This window comes from Olea europaea, chromosome 16, assembly GCF_002742605.1.
Source record: "Olea europaea var. sylvestris chromosome 16, O_europaea_v1, whole genome shotgun sequence".
NCBI lineage: Eukaryota > Viridiplantae > Streptophyta > Magnoliopsida > Lamiales > Oleaceae > Olea > Olea europaea.
Genome location: NC_036252.1, coordinates 13,785,276 through 13,806,463, shown reverse-complemented (window position 1 = coordinate 13,806,463; position 21,188 = coordinate 13,785,276). Strand labels below are relative to the sequence as shown.

Genomic DNA, 21,188 nt, shown 5'->3' with positions numbered 1-21,188 from the left:
TAAAAGTTGTGATTCCTATTATATGTGGTAAAATTTATTGTTGACATTGACATCAGCTTTTTAGCAATTTTTTAAGCTATACCAAATAAGCATTGAATGAATTTCCTTCAAGTATTGCAGAATGTGAAGGCCGTCTTTGATGCAGCTATTAAGGTAGTTATACAGCCACCAAAGCAAAGGAAAAAGAAGAGAAAGGGTCAGAAAGCCTGCAGTATATTGTGATTGCTAAAAAATGATGATAGAGATATGATATTAAGGGTTTGGACTTAAATCTTATTTCTCTTGCACTCCCAGTCCTCGTTTGTCGATGCAATGACCTGTGCTGTGATTCTTGATTCTTGACTGACCGTAGGGAGCTCTCCTTAAGCATCAAGAAGAATGAATCGTCGTTGTCAACTGTAGTTTGAGATGTATATCCGTTTAAGGCCTAATGTTATAATTTTTGTGCTTGTGTAAGATCTAGTTTATGCCTAAGTTTGTGTCTTTATGAACAATCATTTTATAAACTGATTTGGATTATGGAAAACTAGATTATCATCACCATTCTGCTTTTGTTTACATTTTATGTTTATGTTTAATGATGGGCTACATTAATTTTGCAATAGTATACTAAAATTTGTCAAACTTGGGGTTGATCTAAATTTGTGAAATAGAGAGTTCTACTGTGGAAAGGAAAATAAGAATTTTTCTTGGTAAAGAAAAAGGAGAATGGAAGTCCTTTTTTATTGTATTAGGAGTCTTGTTCTTTTATGTTAAAACAAGGGTAATGAGCAGATAACATCTTTACCTTTCAATATTATTATACAAAACGTTCATATTTTTAAATTTTTTGACATCGTCACCTTTAATTACATATTTGATTGTGCGAACCATCCTTATGGTGTACTTGCGGCACTGTTGATATTTGTAGAATGCATAAAACCAAAATTCAATGGTGTAGAGTAGTTGCAATAGACTTGGTATTAAGCTGTAGCCCATGATAAACTCATTTGTAGTAGTGATGGCATAAAGATGGCGGCCGCATCAGTTCAGCAGCAGGGTTTTCTCGAGACATCAACGGACTTGTACGAGTGAGTTTGCCTTCATACGTAGTCATGACTATGGTTGGGTATCGTTTTATTCTGTTGATTAAGTTTGATTAGACACCAGAATCTTCTTTTAAGTCGATGTGATACCTGTTGGGTTATTGGCCCATATAATTTTGAGAATTGATTTTTTGACCGTTATGATCAATGGGTGAGATCAATTTGATTGGTCAAATGTCTTGATGAGTTGGGAACTTGAGAATGAACGGAGTAGAGAACATGAATTCGTGTTGGGAATCGTCACCCTGAAAATGGGTAGAGTGACTACTTGAGTATTTTCTAATGAACGGTTAAAATTTGAGCTCAATGTGTAGCGACGGCTAAACTTCGACATCTGTGATTTGTTCACAGGATCGTTGAAGAAAATGAAACTTGAGTTAGTGAAAATAATTAGATGGGCAAAACGGTCATTTATGCTCGTACCTAATTATCGGATCTCGGACGGGGATAAAATACATATACGGCATGTTAGAGGAAAGTATTACAGATTTATTGACTTTGTGATCTTATATATTTCAAGGGTTCAGTCTTTTGCCTTTAGTGGAGAAAGCANTAGAGGAAAGTATTACAGATTTATTGACTTTGTGATCTTATATATTTCAAGGGTTCAGTCTTTTGCCTTTAGTGGAGAAAGCAGGGACTAATAATTAGATTGGGTGGTCTAGGGTCAACTAGACATGATCTAATTATTGGAGTTTGGAAAATATATGTTCGATCAGGTCCCTGTGGTAGCTCCATAAAGTATTGGAACTTAATTACCGTAATTATAATAGTTTTGAGCTTAATTGTAATTACAATAAAGTTTTGTACTTGGTTGTAATTACTATGAAAGTTATAAACTTAATTGTAATTGTAATTGAAGTTCTAGGACTAAATATGCAATTATATGTAAACTAATTAGAATTAGATTTAAATTAGAACTCCTACTTGAGTTTTAATTAGAACTCTTGTTTGAATGTGGAATTATAATTGTACTAGAATTTTATAATTTTTTTCTCTATCAATAGAGATTAGATGGATAGAAAAATACTACAACATTCATAATTCCATAAAATTCAAATTTGTAGAGAGAAAAAGAGAGTGAAAATCTATCATTTTCTTGTTGTCCAAGATTCAAGAATTAGTTTATAGATTAACTGAAAGAATGTGTCCACATGTCGGTGTAGCCTTATCATTGGAGAATACCTTAAAAGATTTGAAGGTTTGAACAACCAAGATTCTTGCCATTAAAGGAGACGGAAGTTCGCGGATCAGAGTTAATTCAAGGTTGATCATTGAACTTACGTAAAAGAATCGAATCCTTTAATTTTGTTATAACATACATGTGAACATCTAGATAATCTTGCTTTTAAAGAAAATTTTAATTTTTGTTTAATTCCGTTTCCGCATTCCAACAATACCGACCTTTCAGCGTATGGTTTTTGCTGCAGTTACATAAAACCTTGCTTTATATCTGTGCTCCGGAATATAGTAAAAAAGTGTTTTCTTTCTTGGACGAGAACATCTCTGGATGACGCCAAGTATTAATCACTCTTTCAAGAGGAATGGGGATAACTGTTGGCACTTCGCGCAAGGGAAGAGTAGGGCAAAATTTGTCAGACAATATTACCCTTCCATTTTGAAAAGAAAATTGAGTACAAGTGTTTACTTAACGGACAGATTGACAAGAAGTGGATAGAAGGATAAAATGCCAAAAAAATATAAAGGCAGTGACATTTTGCACAATAATATTGAAAAGTACTCTTAAAGAAATCGCACGTTGAATTAGAATGGAAAAAAGGGGACTTATTGGGCCATGTTATAGAAGGAAAAGGACTTGCAATGCAATTAGGTTGGATACTTGGTTGTAAAATTTCATATAAATACGCAATCATGAAAACGAAGGAGTAGATTCATGCATAGAGACAAGAAAAAAAAATGTCTGCTTCAATTTGCATTTTGACTGGGCTTTTGGTAAGATTAATTTTTCCTATCAAAACTTTAACATTTTCGTACTTATTTTGATGATACTATTTATTTTTGGAATTTTTTGGGATATTTATAGGTGTGAATTGAAAAAAGTTTCCAATTGATGCGATGACTAGTCACGACTTTCAATTACAAATGGTGCATATCAAAGAGTTGTGTTATTTTAAAATAGGCGTGATATTGATAAGGTGCAATCTACACCATAAAATATGAAATGGTACAATCTAGTGGTTGAAATTAATTTGTGCTAAGAAAATCCAACCCTTCGAAGAGACACACGCAAATCTATAAATAGGATCCTTCTAATTTCATTATTTTCCTTCCAAATCAATTTCAAATAATTGATTTCTAATTCTTTCCTTTTTCAAATTCTGTCAAAATAATTTTCATTTTATTTTTAAGTTTCGTATTTGATATTTAGTATTCAATATTTTTCGTTTTAGAAGAGTACAGTTCAGCGTTATTTGTACGACAAAATTAATACTGTGCTATATTAATTTTGGAAAAACGTTGTATCTTGGGAGATGTACATTCATTTAACCCTGTTAGCACTTGTGCAGGGAGCTAAATTTGTCTTAAGGAGATTTGGATTTGCATACCTCGCTTCATTTTATCTCCTTCAAATTTTTGCAATTTCTATGTTTGCGTAAGTCATGATTTATTATGCACGTATCAAGGTTTTGATAAGTCGTTACTCTATTCGTATTTGCATGCACGTGTTTTTATTAACAGAATATAATTCATGCACCAATTTTTCCTACATTTACTTTATTTTCAATTTAAATAATTACCTCAGAGTCATTTAACCATTAATTAATATTATTTTGGACCAAAGACTCCCTTCTATTGACATTGAACTGCAATAAAATTGTAAATTATTGATTCCAAAAAATATTGTACCAAGCTATACTAGGGTGAGCTAATATATTTTGACCTTTAACAAAGTCAAAGCATTCTCGAGCTTAAGTAAAATACAAGGGAGTTTCATCAAGTTTTTGACCCGTTCAAGTGTTTGATTTGAATGGACTGAAACAGTGGGAATTCCTCTTCAATTGATAAATGGTTTACGTTTCTAAGCTTTGACCGCTCTTACACAAGACTTATCTAACAGCTAAGCTAATTTTACAGATCTTGCTATCTATATATTAAGTTTTACATATTGCTACATATCACTATATCATTTGTCAATACGGTCAATTTTTCAGTTGCTTCTACTTTGATTTTTTCATTTCACCGAGATTGGGTTGGTGTTCAGTGTACTAGGTACAAGATCAAAAAGAATACATTGGATGGATGCTCGGGCATCCAATATTTTCCCTCCACATCATTTTATGTAATTCTTATGTACAAATTTTACATACAAGTAGCACAATCCTAATTTTATTTGTCTTGGTGCCATAGTGATTTCCTTGGGAATGCATGTTGGATTGTTTAAGCTTGGACTAACCCAATTTTAATTTGGCTCGACTCCAGTTTGTTGACTCATTTGATGGCGAGTTTTGTCTTGTTAAGTTTGACAAAACAAAAAGGATGATATGATGGGCTTCTTTTTAACACGTTGAACTCTTCATGCGAGTCATTTTTAGAACTCTAGATCTTTAGGCTTCTCCAAATTTCTTTTGTTTTAGTTAATCTTTTCTTTTTCTTTTTCTATTTTGAAAAATTATCGAAGATATTCATGTTTCACCACATTTTAATTATAATGGAGGTCCTCAATCTTTGCACATTCTTGCATATATATCTCTAATTTTTTCATCACATTATTATTCTCAGCTTTTAATTAATAGCAAATTTTGTCTTTGGTGACGATTTTTATCCAAATATTTTATTTATATGCCTTGAAATGAGGGATAATTAAGTCTTTTTACACTCATCTGACAATTTTTGGAATGAATGAAGATGTTTTACTTAATAAAAAGTTGAATATAAAAATGCGATGAAAAAAAAGTTAAGAGCCCATAAGTATGATAATGAAAAAATTGAAGACTTTCATTACGTAAATATAATATCCTTATGCAAATTTCGCTCAGCAGCGTCCTTTAGAGTTAGTCTACACTTACAAATGGGGTTGATAAAGTTGGATGATAAAATCACATCCAAACCAATCATTTAAAATTAATGGCTTGGATTTTGCTAACACGATTTGTAATTCAACTTTGTATAAGTAGCTTTATTATTATAATAAGCAATAAAGAAATATCAGTAGTAATTCGCCTTCTCAATTAAGAAAATAATAATTATTAATTACTACCATTTCCCTAGGGATTAATTATTACCCCTCTTTTTTCACCAATAACACCGTAAGTGTACCGTTGCAGCAACCATCGACCCACATTTCCGGGTCGAGAGTTCTCGGGCCGATTTGTCGGTTGGTACATTGACCGGTTATCATGGCTTTCCCGCAATTTTTGCCCGTTAGATTAACGGGTTTAAAAAAAAAAAAAAAAAACACACACACACACACAGTTATAATTGTTTCTGCAAATTATATTCCAATTTCAGTTATATTCTTGGAATCTTTATTTTTTGAAATTTTTTTGCTTTTTGTGTACAATAAAGCCATTTGCTTGAGTAAGCATTATTGTCATTTTCGTACTTTTTCAATATATTAAACTGTTTGCTAGTTGAAAGTAGGTCTACCTTTGATCCTTGGCGGCATTTTCTTTTTCAATTTTAAATTTTGATGGCTTTGAATGAGAAGCGTATTCAAATTTTAGGAAGATTTGTCTTGTCGGGTCCTGCTTAACTTTTGTTTATTCAACGTGTATTTGTTGATTCGACATAGGCAAGCTTGTTTAATACCCATATAATGCGTTAGTGTTAAAAGTCTTGTGGGTCTTGCTGGTTTACTTTAATTTTTATATTACTTTGTGGGGTCTGGGAATTGTTTTCACAGGGTTGCTTTAGACCCAAGGATTGGATTTTTTGACTGTTTATATTAATTGTATGCAGTATTTTGATATTCAGATAGGGAAGTAATTATTGATTGTTTTTGGTCCAGAGTTTGATTATCATTTCAAGAATTGAGATGATAATCTTACTTCATGCAAAGGAATATTAACAGCTGATTAGGGAATGTTATGAAAGGATGAATTTACTGGCCATCAATCAAGAAAATAGCAGAATGATAGTTGAACAATTGAAGACGAGTCGAAAGAGGAATGTCCTGGTTGGGATTCGATTCGATGGCCATAGTAAAGAGTTGCTGGATTGGGCTCTTGTTAAAGTAGCTCATCCTGGAGACTGTGTTGTTGCTGTTCATGTATGTCAAAATTCAGGTACATGAGCACTTCTAAATTGTTAGTACCTTGTAGTATTGGATAGGATTCGACCGTATTCTTTAATCCCGTTTAGTCTTGTTAAGTAATCCTGAATTAATTGTAACTGTGAAATTCTTGTCTAAATTGGATTGGATATAATTTTTAGAACATGAGGTGGTAACATTGATTTTTCATTGCAGATTCCCTTTCAAAAGTAAAAACAGTGTTGGAGGATTATTTGGAAGATTATCAATGGCTGTGCAATCAAAAGCAGGTTTGTCAATCTTGATATTTTTCTATCACTTTTCACTTTCGGAAAGTAAAACAAAACGACAGTTACCAAACCTTAAATCCTTTTCTTTTTCTTTTGTGGCTGGCAAGTTTAGGCCACTCTCTCTGCTGAGGTTTTCAAAGGGAATTCTATTGGAAAAGTTCTAGTGAGAGAGGCAAAGAACCTCGCCGCATCAATTGTTATAGTGGGGATAACTAAGGATGGTGCAATCTGGTAAGTAGAGCTAGAAATAGAAGTTTATGTATTTGATTGAGTTTGTTTTATGAATTATGGTTTTGGTAAGTATTGAAAGAAGCTCGTCTTAGGGGACGGACTTCAATTGCTAAATATTGTGCAAAGCAACTGCCTTCAACTACTGAAGTCATGGCTATTCACAATGGAAAAGTTTTCTTTACAAGGAGTTCCAATAGCCAACTAGAAGGTATGGTATTGGTATGAATGCAAAATAGACAGGGAAATATTTCATTTGTTATCTAAAAGATACTACTAAATTTGTTGTATGATACTAGGTTTTGGACGAGATCCGAGGCCAAGTTTGTATTTAATGGGTAATATCACTTTCAAAGATAAACAGTCTGAATTACTTGAATCTGAGCCATCAGAGGTGGGAAGACTCAGTGATGAAGACGGTGGTCAGAGCTTGAGTGATGAAGCTTTAAATCCTGTTAAAAGACTGATTAAAGGTTCTTGGAGTTCAATCTCTCTTAAGGTAGAGGACTTTTCACAGGAGAAGCCTGGTTGGCCTCTGCTCCAAACATCTAGTTCAATAACTCAACCAGCTCCTGAAGCTAGACAAAGGTCTGTTCTGCAACAGATTAGAGGTTCTTGGAATTCAATCTCTCTTAAGGTAGAGGACTTTTCACAGGAGAAGCCTGGTTGGCCTCTGCTCCAAACATCTAGTTCAATAATTCAACCAGCTCCTGAAGCTAGACAAATGTCTGTTGTGCAATGGGTAATGAGCTTACCAAATCGATCTTTGCTTGAAGCTTCTGAATTTAAGTCCAATCTAAATGAAACAGGCGATAGTTTAGGAATAGAAAATGGGATCTCTGAAGTGAATAGTGGAGACTACAAAATGTCTGTCCGGGGTGAGGAGGCAAACCATTTGAAACTTATGCCAGTTACAAAGTCATCAGGCTGCAAATGGTTCAGTCATGAACTCCTTAAAATGTCGACTTCTCAATTTTCCTCAGGTTGTTGCTCCACATTCAAATTATGTTTGACAAATTTTCTGTTCCAGTTTCACCTTAACTTAAGGTGCATCCTCTGAGTTAGTTAATTTAGTTTATATTTTTATAGAAAATCTTATTGGGAAAGGCGGTTGTAACTCTGTATACAAGGGGCTTCTTCCCGGTGGCAAACAAGTGGCTATAAAGACTTTGATATCATCAAAAGAAGCACGGAAGAATTTTACCATGGAAGTTGATATAATGACCACATTAAAGCACAAAGGCATCACAACATTACTCGGTATTTGTGTAGAAGATGATAATTTGATATCAGTTTACGATTTTTTGCCTACAGGAAATTTAGAAGAGAATTTACAGAGTAAGTCCTTCGAGCATCAAACGTTATTTCATCCGAATATCATGTTTGGCTAAGCTTAAAAGATTTTCTTATAAGTAAAAGAGCAAGTTATAAGATAAATAGTTTTCTTACAAGTAAAAGAGCGAGTTTTAAGATAAATAGTTCTTTATGTTAGTCAAAGTTGTATTTAAAAGTAACATATTCGTATGTGTTTGGAAACAAAAAATTGCTTATAAGCTTTTAGCCAGACGTGTCTCTGAACATAACCTTGACATGGAGGTGATTACCAAAGCAGGAAATATAAAGCAGAACTCAATGCCATGGGAAGTAAGATTCAAAATAGCTGTTGGGATTGCAGAAGCACTCAAATACCTACATGATGAATGTCCAAGGCCAGTCATTCATAGGGACATCAAGTCTTCAAACATTCTTCTCACTGATAAATTAGAACCACAGGTGCTTCTTTACACCCTCATTTTTAGTAGGCATCTTATTTTAAAGTCATCGTTTTTCAATGCACATATGGTTAAACGTTAACTCTTTGCTACAGTTATCTGACTTTGGATTAGCAATATGGGGACCAGAAACGGAATCTTTCCTAACAGTTAGCGATGTTGTAGGGACTTTTGGCTATCTTGCTCCCGAGTATTTTATGTATGGGAAAGTGAGTGACAAGATTGACGTATATGCTTTTGGTGTGGTTCTACTAGAATTGCTATCAGGGAGAAAACCAGTTGGATTCGAGACTCTGAAGGGCCAAGAAAGTTTAGTCATGTGGGTAAGAACCTTGTTGTAAACATAAATTTTATGTCCTAATTGTTTTCAATGTGGATTTTACAAGAAATATTTGTGTTTAGGCAAGGCCTAAACTAGACAATGGGGATTTAAAGAGCATCCTGGATCCAAATTTGAGTGACAATGTCAATGAGGCTCAAATGCGTAGAATGGCTCGAGCAGCAACTCTCTGTCTTAAACAAGCAGCACGGCTACGTCCCAGAATGTGCCAGGTACCATGTTTTGTGAATAAACTCTTCATTTTAGCATCTTTTGTGAACTCATGATGTGGTACTAGTATTGAGAGTGTTGCTATTCTTCTTGTCTGTATAGATATTGAATATCTTAATGGGGGAGGAATTTGTGAATGAAGAATTAAAATCCCAGTTTGGCAATGGGTACGAATCAGAAATTGCGGATGACAACGATGATGAAGTTTATCCAGATTCAAGTGTAGAGTCCCATATAAATCTTGCGTTTCTTGATAAAAACGATAGTTCCACATCTTTCAGCAGTCAAGAACAAAGAAGCCCTCTTACTGATGAAGAATACTTCAAGATAAGATGGAGTAGATCATTGAATTTAGAGTAGTTTCTGGATAAGTTGTTTTTTGTATATATTTTTAGAAACACAAGTTGCGAGATGTAACTAGAATGAATTTTGTGGTAGTGTACCAGGAGAAAGCCGGAAATCATAGGATTTTTGAAGATCATATGATGTTAGAAATGGATTTTGAAATTTTTTCACTTCCTTCTCCTAAACCTTGGAATCTACCAGTTACAGTTTACCTTGCATAGGAACCCTCAGGTTTTTGGGGCATTTGATTCTCACCGATGTTTACGTTATTCAAGCCGACATTCTCGTTTCTGCTTTATCCACCATTGCTTGTGCGGGGGCCTCCTAGGACGGAAAGCTCCCCTATCGATGTATTTTTACATCCCATAGCTTTGGCATCGTATATAATCTCATTCTTTATACAACTTTAAGCAACATAAGCCCCCGTTTGGCTCCTATTAAATTCCATTACATTACATTTCATTTTTTTCTCCCCTATTTTCAACCACACAATTTTTCATAAAATAATATTACGCGTAAATCGAAAATCTTTCCTTCTTTTTCAACAACTCATTTTTCAAAAAAACACTATTCCACCAATTTTCATTTTCTGAAAATGGGAGCCAAAGAAGGGCTAAGACTCAAAAGCCCACTTGTAATACCGAGCATTTAAAACAAAAGCATCATCAAAATTGCAGATCGAGTCCTAATCAAGCGGTTAGATTCCATCTAACCACACTAACCAAATATGATCATGCTATGATTGCTCTCATGGTCATAGTTATCACACACGACTCGGTCATTGACGTGGCCAAAGCACCAAATATGATATGTGATTCTTTTTGAAATACTTGTCAATTAAATGCATGTTTATTAATTCTTGGGGAATGCCTTTGAAGAGAAATGATATACTAAGATCAAATGACATGACACATATAATTAAGTGTATGTCTGAGCTCCGTTATTTTCTTATTAAAATGAAAAATATGATTGATATTCATCATGTTAAGCTACCATATTTGACTTTTTATTTCTTGCGTGGGACCCATAACGGCTATATTTTTCATTCTCATTTTTACAATAATATAGCTCAAATGGAGGCTAAGTGTATAGGTCTCAATATTTGAATTAAACTTGTTATCTATCAATGAATTGATGTATTATATAACCGATACTTAGTAAGTCATTTTTCTACCCTAGGATACATGCTTTACTGTTGATTAAAAAAAAAAAAACTATATATAAGAAAGTATATGGATATGGAAAGGATGAGACCTAAGGACATCCAAAGTACTTGCAATCTTGATAATTTTCTTTACAACTCAAACCTATATTTTTGTCAGTTGTGTCTTTTCCACACCAATATATATCCTGACTTGATCTTCAGTGTGCACGCAACTATTGAACACCCATCAAAGCAATGGTCAATGTAATCTAACATGGATGTTTTCTGTTGACAGTTGAATCATGTTAGATGCGAAGGTCAATAGTTTTTTTCAATTTAAATATTTCGAATTTTATGACGAATTTGTAGGACAAGTATGTTATTTGATCATGTTTAAACTGTGGCATTTGTGTATTTGCATTACAAAATAATCATATTCCTATAAATCTTTAAAAATCTTGTTCCTATTCTCTACCAACTGTATCTATTTTCTTTATATTCTAGCTATGTATTAAAGAATTAAAATTATAAATTTCAAACTTCAATCTAAGAGCCCTAATTTTGCGTTGTGCGAATAAAATTGAAATAAGCCTTTTAGCAAGAGCTGATAATTAGGCCATCTCCAACCCATGACATCAAATTATTGCAACTTTTGTGGAAAAATGGCTTTATGAGCTAGTTTTAACATAATTTTGAGTGGGACCTGTTTGTTCATTTTTGAAGATCAAAATTGTTTCGTATTCTCCTCTATGCGATCATCGAAGTAATTTATTTACTTACCAAAAATGATAATTAGGTGCATGAGAAATTGGAGTTCAAACAGGACCATTGGAAGATGTATATGTTTTGGAGGGATAACTATGTTCGTTTGTTCCGCATAGAAAAATGATTAAGGCAAAGACCAATTTATATATGGCTATATTTTAAAAGGGTGTATTTATATATAGTATAAAAATTCTCTCCACGTACGCGCTTAGAAAGGTGCAAATCACGTATCGAATGAGCACTTCGAACCTTGAATTTGTGTGAAAGCACAACTTGCGTACACGAAGGTCGGATCGAATAGACAACAAAAATTGCTCGTTTAGGAGGGTTCACGGTTTGCTTTATTTGGAAGAAATTATTGAATACATTAATGGTGATAATCAATTCTCAACTACAACATTACAATATTTTCTCATAAATAAAGAAGGAATAACTCAATGTTTCGTTAAATATGGAATCCTTCACATTTTATAGAGGATGTTTGTATTTTTTCCTTCAAAAAATATTTCAAAAATAAAATACATAAATGAATTAGATTCAAAAAGAGTCAACTAAATATGACCATATTGTATTAAACATTTAAAGTAGTAAATTATCAAATAAAAAATAATTTTTTCTAGTAGCTCACATTTGAGATTGATCAATAGCTTTCTCTTCTTGCCTTGTTGATGATGAAATGAAGATGGTGAAGAAGAATGTAGGGTTTGTATTCCAACGTATTTGTGTGTGTGTGTGAGTTTTTTATTTTTAAGTTTTCACCCCTTTTTAAATCAAAAATTCATATTATACAATATAATAATTATATCTTAAATATTTAAATTTAATAAAACAAATCGTCATATAACACCATTAATTGCATTCAAATCAAGCATTTATTGCTCTTAAAAAGGTGTCTAAAGGTTAAAATGGACATTTTGCAACAAAAGTGATGTTTTTGGAAGAAATTGGTGCAAATGAAATTTTTTTGTGCATTTTCAATTTTAGTGACATTTATGTAAATTCCCCAATAAATAAATGGGAGAAAATGAAGATATTTTTAACCTCCTCTTGGCCTCTTGGAGATGAGGCAGGGATGGGAAGAGATTTCTCGTAAGGTCGTGGCCCACTCCGTTCTACTTCATCCTCAATTGATTTTGTTTAATAAGAATAAACCCTTTCATAAATAAGTGAAATGGATCCAAAAGTAATTTTCAGGATTTCAAAAACTCCTTTTGACTTTTAAAAATTATGTCAAATGGGCCCTGACATTTATATTTGGTTCTACTAGTAACTATTTCAATTCACTTTTGCATTTCACATTTGTCCAACATCTATTAAGTAGCTTTTTGAATATCAGAGGGACTTATCATAAACAATAATGCTATTGTGACAGGGTTATAAACAGGCTCAAATCCAGAATTTTAAAAAATCTGACGTGGCTGTTGACTACCTTTCCTGTTCATTTCATTGCTGTTTGGAGGGAACAAAAGCGTGAGCGGGAAAAAAGGGAGAGAAACTCATATACAACTAAAAATAGCAGCTTCTCTCTCAACTTTTGCAGTCGACCAAAAACCATCCACAAAATGAATTCAGCAATGTGTACCCACCATCTCCGACTTTAGGGGTTATTTCGACTGGCTTGGGAAATTCCGATAAATGTGGAGAGAGGGTGGTTGAGGGCTGATAGAAAGAGGGTGCTGAGCATTAGCCGATAGAAGCTACGAGAACATTGGCTTCGGCGACGAGTGAATTCAGGTGGTTAAATTTCACTTTGTTTTTTTGTAATGAATTGCTCCTTTTTGCTTAAATTTCTGGATTTTTGCAATTAATAAGAATTTATGTAATTAACTGCAACCGAATGGATCTCCTGTTAACTAGAAACAGCTCGCTCATTCATTAATACACTTGAAATTAATTATATTGAAGATTCCTAACTTCAAAATTTGTAATAAGAGAAATGAACTGTTTGCAGTAATAAAATTTTACTTTGCTAGGGAAAAAAATCATGCCTTCATTACATTGTACATTTTATTAATTTTGGTTTCCGGGGATTCCACCTATTTACTCTTTGATTTTCTATTCTTCGGGGCTTTCTTGTTTACTGAGGAAAATGTTGCGGTTATTGAGAAAATGGAATTATGATGTGGTGGGTATTGAGAAAATGTTGAACTAATTTTATTTTCAAGTCTCTTTTACAGTTCAAATTTTCTCTCTACACTGAAGCCCGCATCGCATATTTGCATTATATGATGTGAAGAAATTACGGTCCATAAACATAACCCGAATAATTTTGGTAATTTAGGATTGAAATTTGCAGTTTTTGGTAATTTACATGGTAATTTAGGATTGAAATTTGCAAATTTTGAGATGCTTGGCTTGGGTTTATACTAACTATTGGCGAGTGACTGGGGAAATTGCTTTTTAATTTTCTATTTTAATTAATAGGAGTTGAATATTGTTGTTGTCTAAATAGTGATTAATGGTTTGATTGGTTTGCAGCTGGAGAGTCTTCCTGCTATGATTGCTGGGATTTGGTCAAATGATAGCAATTTGCAGCTAGAAGCAACTACTCAGTTTCGTAAGGGATGGGAATGAACTAGAAGAACGGCTGTTTATGGCTATCAACAAGCAGAAGATGATGGAGATGATGTTAGAAGAACTTGAAGGTGAACATGACGAGATAATGTTAAATCTTTATTCTTTACATGTCTACATTTTGAGGGAAAGTGTGTCAAAGTATACATCTTGGTACCTTCAAAAGAAATAGAGCTGAATATTTAGATGGGAGTATTCGTTATCTTTGTTGTTGTTCAAACCAATCTAGATGTTGTTTTGCCTATTTTGTTAGTTTGTTATGGGGGGACTATGAAAGAAATGCAAGAATTGTATTTTCGACAGCGTGAGCTAAAATTGAACAAAGGCAAAAATGTGTTTTCTCCATCTATGATGCAAGTATCAAAATTACAGCTTTAGCCTCAAACCTGGCACAAATTTATTAATCTTGTAGGCGTACTTTTGTTCAACAACAAATTCAACATTTGTTCCAATCATCTTTGGGAGCAGATATGAGATCATATTTTTTGGCAACCCTTTAGGTTCATTACTAGAGATGTCTCACTTAATTGTGATGTCTTTTACTTAATTTGATCAAATATCAATTTAAATGCATATGGATGATAGAAGATCTCTTGGTAGCACCTCAATAAAAGTAACGAGATCTTTGATTACACCAATATACGGCTATTTTGATACATATTTGTCACCTTTAGAACACATAAAAGTATATAATTCACAGCACCACATACACGGAAGGGGGAAAAAAATCTTGATTGAACAATAGCCCTTTCCAAGCATATAGCAACCATAAACCACACCACAAAATCAAGTTTAGAGATAGGCCATGCTACATCAACGAGATAAAACTTCGACGATTTCATTTTTCCACAAAGACGACACACATGTAATTACACTACAATAAGGTTTTGCGTCATATTAAACATACAAACATCACTCAAATACCACGATCACTGTCTTCTAATCAAGTTGGTTGCGTCCCTTTTTCATTCAATTTTGGGCTAATTTTTGACGTCCGAATGGTCACGTTCATCAAAATCTAAAGTTGTTGTTCTTCACTTAGCTGAACCCGAGATCGGAACATGTGAGACATTTCATCAACTGTTTCGTGCGTAACTCCATAGTTCCTTCCCGAGCATTCTACAACGGGAATGAACCACCACCGATAAATGTGAACTCAATTATGCATGAACTCAATGGAATACATAAATTAGAATTAGTTGGAATACCCAACCTGAATAAGCTAATAAAAAAATCGAAAATCAAGGATACAAAATTACAACAAAAAAGGAGCCACAGTAATCTGTGGACGACCGTATATCAAATCACAAAGTGTCAATGGAAGTCATAATAGATGATATAGAAAAACATCTACCTGAGCACAGCCGGAAAATGGAAATTGATTGATGTTTGTGATGATTTTGCAAGAAGTCGGTAGTGAACGCCGACGGGTCTCACGGAGGGGAAATTTCTTGGGCAATAGTTGTGAGTTGGGTCTCAGACGACCGGACACGGTGCGTAGTGCGGGGTGAGAATTAAAAGCAAAATGTGGTGTGGCGACTGGAGTTGAAGCTATTAATTTCTGCTCTTTTGTTGCTTTTACGAATACAAGGTGAAGTGGGAGGGAAGAGGGCTTTTACGATTGAAAGATGAACAGGAAGAAAAGGGGACTTTTTCAAAGAACACACGAAATGGACAAAGAAAGATACTGTGGCTTTTTTAATTATGTATATATATTGGAATGAGAGAAAAGGTAGTCAACACTCAACAGCCACATCAGATTTTTTAAAATTCTGGATTTGAGCCTGTTTATAACCCTGTCACAATAGCATTATTGTAAGCGTAACTCTACTGGAATTATCTATGTACTTTCCCTGCAAACAAACGACACGTAATTGTAGGAAATAATTACTGGTCCCCATTTTTCTCGTTAGACAGATCCTTTAAATAATATTTAAATATTCACCGATACTCGCGTTCCTAAATGGAGTGGTGCCATGTCAATTAAATAATATTGAAATTAATCATCGACGCTCGTGTCGTACATTGCCATGGCAAAGGGAATCAAATATATAAGAATTGGATGGAAACATTATCTTGTCCAAAATAATAATATTAGATTGGACAATTGGTAAAAAGTTATCGTATTTCTATGAGAGAGCAAGTTCAAATAAAAGGGTGGATATGATTCAATTCTTTGAATTGGGCAAAAACAGTCGAACTTTGTGTTTGAATATGTCTCTTTTTTTTTAATCAATTGATTTTTATTAAATATCAAAGTTTATCCTAAAGCAAGGTCAACTAAGTGAAGTGTATCTATTCTTTGAATTGGGCAAAAACAGTTGAACTCTTGACGTGTATTTTTGTCAATTAGTTTTTATTAAAGTAGAAAACTTATTGTATGTCTATAGAAGAGTAAGTTTAAACAAGGGAAGGACGGATCAGTTATTTATTAACAGAGGGATCCTGAGGTGATAGTGAGGTTGTGACGGTAATCATGATTTTTAACATTTTTTTTTCATTCGATTTTTATTAAATATCAAAGTTTATTCTATTTCAATGAAAGAGCAAGGTCAACTAAGGGAAGTGTATCTATTTTGAATTGGGCAAAAACAGTTGAACTTTCGACGTGTATTTTTAACAATTAATTTTTATTAAAGTAGAAAACTTATCGTATGTCCATAAAAGAGTAAGTCCAGGGGAGGACGGATCAATTATTTATTAACAGAGGGATCCTGAGGTGATAGTGAGGTTGTGACGGTAATCATGACAATGAGGTGGTTGTGGTGGTTGTGATGGTGGTGTGGGACGGGATAGATGAAGGGCGGGGACCATGTGGTGTGGCACGGGATAAATGATATTTTTGCCAAATGAGTAATGTTTTTTAGCTCCACCGAAATTGCAATCCAATTTAGGTGGCGCTAATGTGACATTAATTGATAGATAGAATTAAATAACTCATTTAATTTCACATTTTAGTTAACCTATCAACTGGTGTCACTTAAACTGTGGTTACATAACATTATTCTTGTTGAATTAATATATTGTAAATAATAATAGTTCATTCAATTCCCATAAATTCAGTATGATATAAAAATTATCAACCTTAAATTTTTATTTTAGTTGTGCCATGTATTCGTTATTCAATGGTTTATAATCAACCAATCAACTCCAGAGAGAACGCTAACCTGAACATGGTAAGATCTTCTTGACTTGGAGTGACATCTCGAAGGGATGGAGGCACCACACAAATGGCAATTGGGACAATTTGTCCATTAAGAAAGGAAATCATTAACCATTTTAAGAATTATTGGATCACAGCGAGACCTCACTTTCGAAAAACACTAGATCACGATCTAGCCAGTGACTAATATTTTAGGACACTCCACCAAATCCAACGAGTCGGCTACTACATCTTCATTTTTTTTGCGATAGTTTGAGCCGTGATCAAGCTTTCCGCCAACTCTCAAGACTTTCATCTATGATGAAATTTGAACGAACTTTTAGAATGATGTGGACTATATGGGACTTGAGGTTCATCCGATTAATGTTCAATTAGATAAAGAATATAATCCGAATGCACAATCTTTCTATTCTAGTACGTTGTTACATTCATGGCAATTCTGAGGCTTGAAATGATTCCAATGGTTTCCAACCTTTCTTCTTCTTGTTGAGAATTATAAACGCTAATTTTATTCCACCAAGAGCAATCAATTCGAAGAAAGAAAATTAAACACTCATGGACCTGCAATATTTATAAAGGATCACCTCAATGTGAGACTATGTTCTCTTTCACCATGACCCAAAAAAAAGGTTTACAACAAAAATCACAACTATCTTCTCTAAAATCTTTTTCTCCCCTCTTTTATGATGGTGATAGAGTCTGAGGACGGCTTCCTTTTTATAAGATAAATTAGGGTAAAATTGAATTTTTCAAGGACTTCAATTCCTTAATAGAATTTTACAAGAATACAATTTCCTAAACAATCCTCGATGATAACGCTTGGAAACAAAGACATGGAAATACATGCAAAACAGTTCTATAAAGTGACAAAACTTATGATTGACAATAACTAAACTCCACAATTTGACACCCCTCTTCTTGTCATTATGACTCAGCTGAAGCTGATGATTCTTACAAATACATCATAAGAAGTGAAAGCTTTAAACCTACTTTTACTCTGCTAATACCCACTTCCATATTTCATTTTTCTTTAACTCCAATGCTGTCTTCTTGTTAAAATTTTTGGGTCCTCATTCAAATAAAATACTCCCTCCGTCCCATTTATACAAATTGATTTTATTTTTTTCACGGATTAAAAAAATCTTATCTGATGTTATTGAAAAGAATAATTTTTGTCAAAAACTTTTTTAGTCTATCCTTATTTATATTTGTACAATTTCAAAATTAAGTGGGGGAAATTTGGTTATAAATAGGCAAATTAAATAAGGATATATCAGTAAATGAATAAAATAAAACATTCTCAATAAAGAAACATGACTATGTAATTAAACAAGAAAATAAGGAAAATTGACTTACATAAATGGGAAGGAGGTAGGATAAGTTACATGTTTCCTCAACAACTCTTTCTTCTTACGTAACTTCAAAGTCAATGAATTCAATATCAAGTTTCTCTATTTAGTTTTATCTTTCGATTTGTCGTTATCAATCGCGATCAACTGCTTTCCAAGAATGAAATTTCGATAAGTATTTTCTCCTCTAACTTCGTTTAAAAAATCATGCTCCAATAACCCATTGGTTTTCCAACTCCCACCACTCTATGTGATTGTTAAACAAAATAATCTCTAATTATGAAAAATTAGATTAGTTTACGCATAACCCTAGGATAATGTACCATACATGGTGTTAGTAAGGCCTCCCTTTAATATAATTATGCTCATTTATAAAAGGGTAATTAGTACAAAATGTCTTTACCTTTCAGTATTATTGCGCAAAATATTTCTATATTTTATTTTATCACATTTACACTCCTACTTTCATGTTTCATTGTGGAATCATCACTTTCATCGAATTTCTTAATAAAAAGATAAAATGACAAATATATCCGCCTATTTAAATAAAATAAAAAGAAAGAACAAATTAAAGAACCAATTACAATCACATTCCTGAACTTATAAAAAGTCAAAAGAGTACAAATAAATTATTGAAAAGGTAATTATTACAAACATCATTACCTTTCAATATTATTGTGCAAAATGTTTTTACCTTTCATTTTTTAACATTTCCACCCTTATTTTCGCATTTCATTTCAAAAATCATCATTTTCATCATTTTTCTTAATTAAAAGCTGTAAAATGAGTAACATACCCTGCTCTTTAAATGAAACAAAAATAAAGAAAAGAAAAATAAAGAACAAATTACAACTATACTCTCAAATTTTTTTTAAAAAAAAAGTACAAATAAGTTCCAAATAAATAATTGTATTTTTTTTGAAAATTTTGAAAGTATAGTTGCGATTTGTTCTTTATTTTTCTTTTCTTTACTTTTGTTTCATTTAAATAGGAGGATATATTCGTTATTTTTATAGATTTTAATTGAGAAAATGGATAAAAATGATGATTTTCGCAATAAAATGTGAAAATAAGGGTGAAAATATCAAAAAATAAAAGGTAAAGATATTTTGCACAATAATATTGAAAAGTAAGTACGTTTTGTGTTAATCATCCTTTTAAATATTTATTTGCACTTTCTAAAAAAAATTGAGAGTGTGATTGCAATTTGTTTATTTTTTTGTTTTTATTAAAATAGAAGGATATATTTATCATTTTATATTTTTTTTATTCGAAGTTGGAAGAAATGATGATTTTTCACAGTGAAAGGTGAAAATAAGATTGAAAATGTCAAAAATAAAATAAAATAAAAGATATGAACGTTTTGCGCATTAACATTGAAAGGTATGGATGTTTAGTGCTAATCACCTTATATAAAATGGTTGATGTTCATTTTCGACAACAAAATTTGACTGTTAAAGGGTAATTTTACGAAATGTGATTAAGCAACACGTTTGTTTATAAGTTTAAAAATATTTATTTTTAACTTCAAAAACAGTTTAAATATTATTTTTTCTCACTTATATGTAAGAAATATGATTTACTTTCACTGTTATGTAAGCTGATAACTAACGTAATATTATTAAAAAAATAGTAGTACTAATTTAAAACAATTAGTACTATATCTGAATATAATAAATTTTTAAAAAATTAGACTAAAAAATTATTAAGGAAATAATGAAACATAAAAAAATGTAGTAAATAATTTCTATTTTATAGAATTAAAAAATGTTTTCTCCTTACTCATAAACATGTAATAACAAGGATAAATATATATGTACCGAATTTGGGTTATCGAACTAGTTACATACTCTCACATGTACGCAGGGCCTGCGTGCATTTAGAAATTTTGGCGTGTGGGACTCGTCCTCCTATTGTGTATGTAGGTAAGAAATTCGATAAAAAAAGTAAATGTACATCTACGTAACAAGCTATTGCAGTCTTCCCTCTAGAAAAATTTGAATCGTCCTGTGTTTTTCGACTTTACACGCAATAAATATTTTTCAATTATTGCCAACCATTCGAGGCTGCTAAGAAGGGCAAAGAATTCCACAATTTTATTCATAGACGGTGAATAAAATTAGAAGCAATCATTTTTCGGTTCACTTCCTATGGCCACAAATGGGTCCCTGTAAAGACACAATTTACAGTAAGTTGTATCAAAAGATTCAAAACTAATTAGTTTGGACCAAGCTTGCGTTATGATTTTGATTTTGATTTTGATTTTGCATTATTTAAGGATTATGGTTATCTTTTCCAAATAAATCATGACTTTTCGACTTTTTACTTGTACTAGGATCATTATGAATTCCACGTCGAATATAATCTAGAAAGCTTTCTTATAAATAGATGCTTCTCGTTAATATTTCCTATTCGTACGATAAACTATTTTGGGATGAGACATAGGGGTCCTTTGTAGTCTCATCCGATACTAATATTTTGAATGTCTTAGATTATATATGATTGTGAAAATTAACATACAGTATATACGTACCTTTGATAGTACGTAGAATTTCTGTGATTTCGGAGTTTTTTCAGGTAAATTTTCGTATTATTCTTCTTCATCTTTTTGGTTTTTAATAAATTCTCTGAATAAGAATCTTGTGGACAAATCGAAAATTTGGTTTCAATTCTCAACAAATGGTATCAGAATTTCAAATCATTTGGATCGA

The 21,188-nt window shown here is 32.7% G+C and overlaps 1 protein-coding gene and 1 long non-coding RNA gene across 3 annotated transcripts; one reads left to right on the top strand and one right to left on the bottom strand.

The window, feature by feature from the left end:
- Positions 1-5,653: 5,653 nt before the first annotated feature.
- On the top strand, positions 5,654-9,700 carry LOC111412192 (probable receptor-like serine/threonine-protein kinase At5g57670). 2 transcript variants are annotated; one of them, XM_023043000.1, is made up of 10 exons: positions 5,661-6,331; positions 6,514-6,587; positions 6,700-6,818; positions 6,911-7,026; positions 7,115-7,798; positions 7,905-8,153; positions 8,428-8,588; positions 8,683-8,910; positions 8,990-9,139; positions 9,240-9,700. In XM_023043000.1, the coding sequence occupies exons 1-10, from the start codon at positions 6,142-6,144 to the stop codon at positions 9,495-9,497; spliced, it is 2,229 nt and encodes a 742-aa protein (XP_022898768.1). In that variant the 5' UTR covers positions 5,661-6,141; the 3' UTR covers positions 9,498-9,700. The 2 variants fall into 2 exon arrangements, with proteins under 2 accessions (XP_022898770.1, XP_022898768.1); XM_023043002.1 differs by lacking the exon at positions 9,240-9,700 and having other exon boundaries at positions 5,654-6,331; positions 8,683-8,906; positions 8,990-9,133.
- Positions 9,701-14,573: 4,873 nt separating this feature from the next.
- Positions 14,574-15,627, bottom strand: LOC111412834. Its single transcript, XR_002706116.1, has 2 exons — positions 15,320-15,627; positions 14,574-15,084 (listed from the first exon to the last, which is right to left on the bottom strand). It is a non-coding gene; the product is annotated as an uncharacterized LOC111412834 (long non-coding RNA).
- Positions 15,628-21,188: the final 5,561 nt, after the last annotated feature.

What these genes read in the sequence shown, in the direction of transcription:
- LOC111412192 (XM_023043000.1), top strand. Translation starts at nt 6,142, where the DNA reads ATGAATTTACTGGCCATCAATCAAGAAAATAGCAGAATGATAGTTGAA. An exon ending in TTTAGAAGAGAATTTACAGA is followed by an intron (nt 8,154 to 8,427) that starts GTAAGTCCTTCG and finishes TTACCAAAGCAG; the next exon opens with GAAATATAAAGCAGAACTCA. An exon ending in AAGAAAGTTTAGTCATGTGG is followed by an intron (nt 8,911 to 8,989) that starts GTAAGAACCTTG and finishes ATTTGTGTTTAG; the next exon opens with GCAAGGCCTAAACTAGACAA.